The sequence below is a fragment of the Pecten maximus genome, chromosome 14 (genome assembly GCF_902652985.1).
Source record: "Pecten maximus chromosome 14, xPecMax1.1, whole genome shotgun sequence".
Taxonomy (NCBI): domain Eukaryota; kingdom Metazoa; phylum Mollusca; class Bivalvia; order Pectinida; family Pectinidae; genus Pecten; species Pecten maximus.
This window is the reverse complement of record NC_047028.1, coordinates 11,353,134-11,363,574: the sequence shown is the minus strand read 5'-3', so window position 1 is coordinate 11,363,574 and position 10,441 is coordinate 11,353,134. Positions and strand designations below refer to the sequence as shown.

Here is a 10,441-nt window from a genome sequence, read left to right as displayed (position 1 = left end):
TAATCCCCATAATAAAGGGTAAGGTTTCGTGTCCAATCCCAATAATACAGGGTAAGGTTTCGTGTCCAATCCCAATAATACAGGGTAAGGTTTCGTGTACAATCGAAATAATACAGGGTAAGGTTTCGTGTACAATCGAAATAATACAGGGTAATTACGTGGCAGATTGGACAGAGGGGTAGAGCTATCAGAACTCGTCAGAGTATGTTTTTGCCTCCCTAAACGAGACTTTGTTAGCGACCTCCGTTTTTCAGTGACTTCTATGACGCTGGCCCCACAGACGCCACAATGTGTAGACCAGATAACTGATTGTGAGGTATACGGGACATCTGTCTGCCATACGTACAAGACGTGGGCCTTTGACAACTGTGCCCTGTATTGCGGATATTGTGGTAAGTGAATGAGATAACACAAGATGTACACGTGTACATGTCAGACTAAAATCAGTAAACGGATTGACGAGACATGATTATAAAACAGTACAATCCATGTACAAATTAGGGAGATAATTATATAAAATGTACCAAAATCTTGTACTCTATAAGAGTAACCATCCCATGCAAGTGATAAGATGTTATAGAGCACAGCAAATTTCATCAATAAAAATGTACATGTGTACATTGTTTAACAATGAATATAATCAGGTTATGTATGTAATATTATTTACCTATTTTTCCAAACAATATTTGTTTTTTTGACAGATTTAGATATTTAGAAGTTTTTTCAAATATCTAATTTTCAAGTAATATCCACACTCTGTATTCAAGTTATATATATATACAGTCTGTGTAGGTAAGTGTGTGTGGAAGTTGTCTTGTTGTCTTTGTTTCTTTCTGTATCATGTAATTACTTTATGTGGAAAATCTTAATACAAATGTCAAAAGTAAAAAAAAATAAAATAAAAATGAACATGTTTGTTAAAATAAAATAAATAAAATGCTTTACAGTTGCTTTTTCACTGTCCAGGTAATAATTTCTACTCCCCGCGTCTATTTTAAATGATTACACTCGTCAATTGGAGTCATTGTTGTAGGAAGACCCTAACCCTTTGTATAACAATAACAATGTTACCGTTTGTACTAATTTGATATTTGGGGTTTACTCCCCCCGTTATGCTCTCTCATTGTTCTTTTTTTATAATTTAAACGTCAATGTAGTGTTATTATCAGTGTTTCAAGTATCAGCATTGGTATTGAAGGTTTCGTGAAGACACCTCCTACCCTACCACTTACACTATCTAAAGGCTCATGCCATGACGCGTTGCCCCAGTGTAAAGGCTATGGCCAGGATGTGTGTAGCCAATTTACTGTATGGGCCCGGCAGAACTGTGCTAGCTACTGTGGCTTTTGTGGTAAGTATGTTGGGTGATTATGCGGTTCGTCTGGATAATAATTTCAGTGTTGTCATTTGGATAAGTCATATCATCGATCGATCGGCCCTACAGGTAGGGCTAAAGAATTGTATCTACTGCCCCCGATATATGATCCGAAGAGGTGACTAAACTTAGGATCTTATTTTTTCTCTTCTTTCTAACAACTTTATTCGCCCTTGTGAGAAAGGCTTCTGGTTCTATCCCCAAGCCGAGACATACCAGAGTCTATAAAATTGTAGTTGTCACTCCTGCTTGAGGACTGGTTTGCCGGTTGTCAGTATAATATAACCGAGTGGGGTGTCCTGCTGGGTGTCTTTGGCAATATGCTTTAGTGAGGTAGCACTATATAGGCCTAGTCGCCATCATTTCGCGTTATCACAAAGAGACAAACTCGAACATACCACAATCTCCCAAAACACAATACTGCACACATACATCTATTATACAGGAGAGGCTGTCCTTAAATGACCAAAGTTGTTGACATCACGTTAAACAATACAACACTAAACATGTCATCAAGAGTAGTGCACTAAGACGAAGCTTCTCGATAATAGTATCTTATACATTTCACTGTATAACATAACATGGACCTAGATGATTACCTCTACGAAAACAAGTATTACTTGTCTCGGATTTGAAGCTCAGAAGATACATGATACGAGACATTAGATACAGATTCTTCTCTGATGTATAGAGTCACATAGAGTCACATACTACACACTATTAACAGTGGATGGTCGGGTGGTATAGTGGTAACACGTTTGTCTTTGTTGTAAAACAAATAAAGTTTATCTTTGTCAAAAGGCCCAAAAATCTTTAGTTTATATTTTTTATCTTTCAAATCTAAAGTTAATAAATGATTGATTGGCATCCAAAAGATTTTATCGTACGAGGGATGATTGATATGTTGTGAGCCTCGTATTGAAGGAAGTACTCAAGGATGTTCATTTTAAGTCCTACTACTAAGTATTCTCTGAATATATAGGGCCGTGTACCCAAGGACTGGTCTCATTGGGGTTAGTTTATATCGACGAGGTAGCACTCTCAAGTAAACAAGACAAGCGGCTTTTGCAAACTTGACTAAATCGGTGAAAGAGCAGTGATCAAATATTTGCATAAAAAGATTTAATGATATCTATTGATATGGTAGCAACACTAGGGAAATTTGCCCCTTCATATGCTACAGTAAAAAAAGGTGGGTGGCGGAGTTTAAGCGCGGCCGACAGAACCTTGAGGATGACCCCCCGTCTTGGAAGGCCTGTCAATGTTGCGACCTTAAAAATGGTCAATACAGTTCATGATATTGTTATAACTGACAGACGAGTTACAGAAAGATATTAAGCAGTAGAGTTGGCATTTCATAGGAAAGAGTACATTCCATTCTGACCGAGGATCTTGCAATGAGAAAGCTTTCGTCCCCTTGGGTACTAGGACTTCTGACAGTTGATCAGAAGCACACCAGGCGCACATTATCGCGTGCTAATTTTTTTCAGAGATTTGTCACTATGGATGAAACATGGGTCAATAATTTTATCCCAGAGGCCAAACAACAATTGATTGAGCATCCGCCTTATTCACGTGATCTCGCTCCATCAGTCTTTCATCTATTTCCAAAACTGGAAGCAGCTATTTCAGGCACCCACTTTCAGTCCGATGATGACGTCAACATGCAGTGGATGACTCTCTGAACAGCCAAGAAAAGGAGTTCTTTAAAAGTGGCATTGAGGCCCTTAAACACCGCAGGCAACAGTGTATAGATACCGAAGGGGATTATGTTGAAAAATAATACAGTATGTCCGACAAAATTCAAATCCTTCAATATGAGGCCTTTTCATTTGCTACAATATGTCACTTTTTGTGCATTAATCGATCAATGTTAGGCATGTGTTATTAAATGCTTTATTTCCTGCTGTTGAATAGATATATTTTTATACCGTGGGTATCATTTTATGCATTCTGAGATTTCTAAGCACGGAATATTTTTATATTATAACTGTTTTTGCGTAGCTGTAGATATTTGATGATATAGCGACTATCGATGTAGGAGACTAGCACGCCTTCTTACATTCTAATTGCTTTTAATACAAAGGTTGATATCTAAGGTGATGTAGCGGCAATGAAGATTCAGTTTTTGGAGGCATTTAACATATCTTGTCATGCTATATTATAACTGTTTTAATAAAAAAAATGTTTATTTTCCAGATGATGAAGCGACTACCAAACTTCCTTTAGGTAATGTATGACATATCGAAAATATGCTTTGGATGCAGTTTATGCCGACTGTAATTTAGATGGAAATGAAAACTAAACTAATTAATTAATCTAATGGATAGAGTAGTTACTGCCTAGTAATGGATATATGATCTCTATCGGTATGTGAGGTGTTAGAAGTCATGTAATGTACCATATATATAACAATAAAATATTGTGTATATCAATTTGTGGCTACACTGCATTAGACAACATATTATGTGCAAAAATACTTTAATCTAAGATATAGAATGGTGAAATTTAGGCAAAAACTACTTATATTGGAGACCTGTCATCCTCCCAGATATTGTTGATCAATGGTGTGTTTACAACTCGCCCCAATCTCTGAACATAAAAAACATGTAAAGTGTTCATCTTCGTAGGTTTCTTTGTCTACGTACCATCATGCGTAAGACAGCCTTTGCATGTATAGGCTATTGCATGATTTTCAAGTGATAACGGATTTATAATGCCCGAGCGAGTGACGAGAAATCACGCAAGAAGTGACTTATTTTATACTTCCCACCTTGAACTTACCTGTGTGAGTAATTAGTACTCAGCCTTTATTTTTATCGGATATTATCCATAACACACGTAACTTCGGCAACGGACACTGTTTTGGATTAGGATGAGGATATGGAGAATTTTCTTTTTTATTTGTTTTGTTCATATGGGATGAATTTCTGGCTTTAGTTATATTTCAGAATAGAATATAATGGGGGATTTTGAAAAATTCTATGGTCTGAAATATTTGTATCGGTGCCATGCAGGGAATGTAAAAGGTACTTGTTGAAAGATTTTTATACATAAGGAAATATCTATCCATAAGGAATTCTAGTAATTTCCATTCGTATCTGTCAGGAAATTATATATTTGAATCTTTGATTTTTTGTATCACGAAAGGGCTCCTGAAAATTTTCAACTTTTCCAAGAAATGTTTTTTAAGTTAAGCAAATTTTATTCTGTAATTCAATTTTTTTTATCTGTATTGACTTCATCAGTACTTAACATATCAATTATTGATTATTGATTATCAAATGTATATATACTTTTATATTTGTCAACCATGGACTTTAAACCTTCTTCTTAATCGACTAATCATTGATTAATTCTCCTTACTTACATTATTTGTTATCACAGTCCACTGCCCATACACAACCCTTTCATGGTCATGTTATCATGATTGGCCATGAAACGGGATTATATGTGCAGTTGAGTGTGGTAAAAAGTGATTTATTGTCCATCTTATTCAATGTAAAAGGTAAGAAGTATGCAGTAAAAGTAAATACAATCACAGCAGGTATAAAAGAACTAAATCACGTGACTTTCCAGGTTTATTTACATTACTCTCATCAATAAAATGTGGGTGAATATAACGCTATCTGTTAACGATATAGGAGGACATGCCTCTAATAGCTCATCTGTCGCAAATAAGTTATTTGCAGTAATAGTGAAGTATTTCGTATATATATATAGGTTCTAATGGATGTTATTTCAACAACGTTGTTCATGCACATGGCGAAATGTGGCAGGAAGGGTGCGATTACCAATGTGAATGTTTAGACGGGAGCACAGGAAATTACACTTGTCGAGATTTGTAAGTTAATTATTATACCTACAATAGTCACAGTATCTCATCATATACCTATTCGTGACACATACTTATAGATAGTCTGTATATCACAAATATCATGTGGTGCCTTTTAGTGAAAAGAACCTTCAAATATTTACTTGATAATAGCAACAGTATATACCGAGCAATGAACGCAATGCTGCATCATACTGGTCAGTGATACTTGCTGTGAAAGCGTGACAATCCTAAAGGGAAGCTATGAAAGCGACAAAAAATCCCGAAACAATATATAACGAAATCATGATTTAAAATAAAAATCGATTTAACGAGGGAAAACAATAAACAAAGATTCAAATTTGCAATTCGACTCATAAAAACAGTATCAGGAGATTGAGAAAAGGTGTTCTGACAGTGGAAGCGTATTCAGCTTCATCGATGACACCCGAGTTAGGGTGGTGACAATGGAGCCATTTGGTAAATCAAGAAGCATCACACATGTCTGACTTCATATCTCATAACGATATAGGATATGTCTAATTATTACTTGACTCGCAATGTTAATGCAAATGAAGTATTTCTGACAATTTCAAAGGAATATTACGAGAAAACGTAACGAGCCGGTAGGTAGTCAAAAAAGTTGGTCGGCGCGGAACATTCCAATGCGTCCAAGCATTTAAATGAATATGATGAATCTTCTTTCTCATCATGATTGGCTTGGAAAATATACCCGCTACAGGACGATTTAAGGATAATCAGAGGGATTTCTTTATCTGATTAATAAGGTTATTCAGTTAATGAAGCAGTTGTTTCATGCCTTATTATTCAACAGCCAAATTATTATATATATATGTATAAATGTTTTGACTATTGACTAATAAGGCTCAAAAGTAACCAAAACATTGCTACAGCTCGTGTTTTTATAACTTTTGATGTATTAACGCTATATATAATACGACAACCACTCCCTGAGTAGCCTAGCTCTACATATATATATATTAATATATTTCCAACAAAAGTCCCCAATGATCCTTATCTATCCACAAGGTTTTGTTAAAAATGAACCTAGTTATACTCTTACCGTACTCTATATAGCCCTAATGAAAATTGGGGTACAAATAGAAACCACGTACTGTATTTGATTGCTCACATTTAACATTTTCAACTTTTAATTTTACATTTTACAGATGTCTGAAATGGAATCTTCCGTTGATGTGCCACCTAGAAGACCCCGCGCCTGGAAAATGCTGTAAAACGCCGTCATGCCCTTGCCATATTATGATTCAGTATCCCCCGTGGTATACCCCGGTGTAATAATTCTCTGGTACCAAGGTATGGATAATAAACATGAGCATGTTTTCTGTAGTTGTTATATTTGTAATGTCGAACAATGCCAAATTTTATTAACTAATTATTGAATTGTTTTATATTGTATTGAAAAAATGCAACATATTACAGAAATGTACCACCTCTCAATACAGATGAATGTCAGATACTAATGACTAATTTTAGGGCTGAATCTCGTCGATATATGGGACCACTCTCATATCCAAAAGACCCTTCCCCGCTGATCTAAACGACATCCCCAGCTTATCTAAAGGGCCACCATCCCCCCTGTTCTAAACGACATCCCCAGCTTATCTAAAGGGCCATCCTCCCCTCTCCCATCTAAATTATCTCTCCTCTCGTAATGTTTAAAAGTACCTGTTGTTTTAGCTTTAAAAACATATCCCTGAAGTAGTATGGTTATTCACTTCATTTTATTTTGAAGCAGTAGCGACAAGCGACATATTTCATGGTGAACCTCTATCAAAATAAATCCCGAATCTCCCGGTCTACAAATTTGGTATGGTTGCCACACGGCTACATAATCACGAATACCCCGGCCTACAGATTTGGTTTGGTATCCAAAAGGCTACCTAATCACGGATCCCTTGGCCTACAACTTTGGTGTGATTGCCAAAAGGCTACCTTATCACGAATCCCTTGGCCTACAACTTTGGTGTAGTTGCCAAATGACTACCTAATCCTGAATCTCCCGGCCTACAATTTTGGTGTGGTTTGTAAATGGCTTACTAACCACGAATCTCCCGGCCTACAACTTTGGTTGTGGTTTGTAAATGGCTTACTAACCACAAATATCCCGGCCTACTACTTTAGTGTGGACGCGGAGTGGCTTCCTAATCACAAGAACCCCAGGCATCTTCGCTAGCCAAGGCTTCTGATTACGTTACATTCCACGAACCTTTGGCAGATATAGCCATGTTTAAACTGTTGCGCCCTGGAATCCCAGGGCATCCAATCAAATCGCGTTTTACATTCAGGCTTGGTTTCGCAGTAAACAATAATTGCGGCGCCCAGTACAGAGCTTCCTTGTCGACTATGCCATGGCATTTTACCTAAATACAGAGACGTATAATCTTTGGGGAAACATTCACAGTGTTTGTTCAATTGATAGAAGTCATTGATCACATATCTCATCAAAATGACGCAAGCCTCCATGTGTGTCTGTAAACATCAACGATGGAGTACATCGGTAACGCTTGATTTCATGCATAAAGGGTGGTAGTTTTGAATCTCCGCTAGAGGGCCAGAACTGACGACTACATCTGACAAGGGTTCATGGAATGTAACGTAAGCAGAATTCTTGGCTAGCGAAGATGCCCCAGGCTACTGACGTCCGTTTTAGAGATGTATTTTCCATTGTAACATTTTTTGTAAGATGTTTTTACCTTGTGATGCACTCAATTTTCTGTATAAGACACAATATGTTTATGAAACATTGAGAACAATTCCAGAAAATATAATTGAACTTGGTATATTCTGCAGACGTATCACAAGGAGACAAATAGGAACATACCGCAAAACAACATCACACAATCACCACACGCAAGGATCTTGCACACAGCGGCCATCCTTAAATGCCAATAGCTTTTGATAGGACGTTAAACATTACAAAACCCAATAGATTACCTTTTGGGCTCATTTCGAATACCGTGATGTATAATAATGTTTTTGCTTCGTTTTTGATAAAGGTACTAAGCAGTTGGAATTTATCATAGTCGTGTATAAAGATCTTTTATATGATTCCAAAGTTTCATTTTTATCATGTATATACTGTAGTCTTTACGTGCATTGAGTATTTAAATTTATCATATAGGCACCCAAACCACCACCACCACCATCACCATCGCTAAAGTCCTGAGAACTGTAAATCACTTAGATTTTATTTTGCAAACTTACTTCTTCAAACATATTCGCGAATACATGATTTCTCGAACGCTGATCCAAAAATGACTTTGAATTCGCGAACGATGAGCTATTCGAGACATATACTCCTATATCAGTAAAAGATGCTTTGCTCGCTCACACATAATAGTACGGAAACAAAGTATACGAATTTGAATGTTCTACATGTTTTTTTTTATATTTGAAGAATGAAGTGAGTTGTTTTCAAGGTATTTAACATTAAAAAACTCAACATTGATTTACAATGTCTGGAGGATGACAGGTCTTCAATAAGCCAGACTTGTTTGTACAGTGTTTAAAACATTTCGCTTTGGTAGCATGTTTAAGGTTCATATCAATAGCAATTCCAGTGATATTGTACAAGCATATAAATCACTATTCTGATGCAATGAATCGGAAGTAACTTTATCAAATGTCAATATGTATCATGGCTATCCTTGGGTTCTTGCTTTTGACATAAAATTGTTAAGCTACCTGTTAATGTCGGCAAAACATGCGTAAAATGCAAGTTTCAGGAGAACACAGAAAGCTCATGTGGATTATACATATAGTACAAAATAATCATGTCATTATGCTCACAAGTGTCTATAGCAGGTAGTGCGAGCGTTTGTTTTACCAGATTTGACAGATTTCACAGGCTTGTAAAATATTACTGGATTTGTTGCTATCTATACGAATCTTAACTTGTTCTAGCATCTTTCCAACTCTATTTAATGTAGCTCCACCTCCGACCTGAGTTTTACATATGTCTATATTTAAAGGCAATATGTAGCAGGCAGATATGTTTCTGATTATGTGATATGGTATATATGAAATAAACGCAAATTTGTATGAAAACAAGTCATAATAACGACAAAATCAACATGGATGTCACTATAGTTGTTATTTCGTACAAAAAAAAACCGCGAAGGGTTTGAATTTGCGATTGACTTTCCTCGGGTATTAACACAAAATTAAATCCCACGCGAAATATTAATGATTTTCACTATTTTGTCTTTCATCTTATATATAAAAAGAACTTAAGGATGTATTCTATTTTCTCCTCTGATAAGCTCTATGATTGATGAGGTCTCATAGGAAAACAAAGGAAAGTCGACCAAGGGAGAGTTTCCAAATGTGTGTGCCAATAGTCTTTTGGCAGATCTTGCCACCAACTCAAGAAAGAAGAACAAAAAATCAATCATTAGCACATTTAATCCACAAATTTCAGCATGGTCTTCCTTGTGTTCCCATGTTCATGAAAGTTTACATCTGTATCGCTGTTCTTGCCTATCATTTTTATTGATACGAGTTGTTTTCTTTCAAATAGATATATTTTCTTATGGGTTCAAATTGCTAATAGAAGAGACAGAAATAAAACGTCTATTATAATATAAGAGTCGTTTTTCATTAATAAAAAAAAAACCACACAAAAAAAACAAACAAACAAAAACAAACAAAAACAAAAAACGAGGCATACATGTAATCAGTCAGAAATCCGAGTGCTGAAATGTTGTTCTATTGAAACATGATAAGTTAGCATATTTTACGTTTGGAATTGGATGAACAATATGAATATGGTTCATGTAGAACAAACTAAGCTATTTTGAAATCAGGTAATCTAATTGTATTCATTTGGTTTGTGTGTTGTACCAGCGTCTAAGGACCAAGATCAAAACATTTGAGGCATCGTATGGAAATCGTCATGACAATGCTAAACACTTGATTGTCCCTAGAAATCGTCATGACAATGCTAAACACTTGATTGTCCCTAGAAATCGTCATGACAATGCTAAACACTTGATTGTCCCTAGAAATCGTCCTGACAATGCTAAACACTTGATTGTCCCTAGAAATCGTCCTGACAATGCTAAACACTTGATTGTCCCTAGAAATCGTCCTGACAATGCTAAACACTTGATTGTCCCTAGAAATCGTCATGACAATGCTAAACACTTGATTGTCCCTAGAAATCGTCCTGACAATGCTAAACACTTGATTGTCCCTAGAAATCGTCCTGA

The 10,441-nt window shown here is 36.2% G+C and overlaps 1 protein-coding gene across 1 annotated transcript; it reads left to right on the top strand.

Moving 5' to 3' along the window:
* Positions 1 to 262: 262 nt before the first annotated feature.
* Positions 263 to 6,551, top strand: LOC117341742 (WNT1-inducible-signaling pathway protein 1-like). Its single transcript, XM_033903605.1, has 5 exons — positions 263 to 392; positions 1,199 to 1,351; positions 3,575 to 3,604; positions 5,099 to 5,219; positions 6,380 to 6,551. Exons 1-5 carry the CDS (start codon positions 263 to 265, stop codon positions 6,504 to 6,506), a joined length of 561 nt encoding a protein of 186 aa, XP_033759496.1. The 3' UTR covers positions 6,507 to 6,551.
* The last annotated feature ends 3,890 nt before the right edge of the window (positions 6,552 to 10,441 follow it).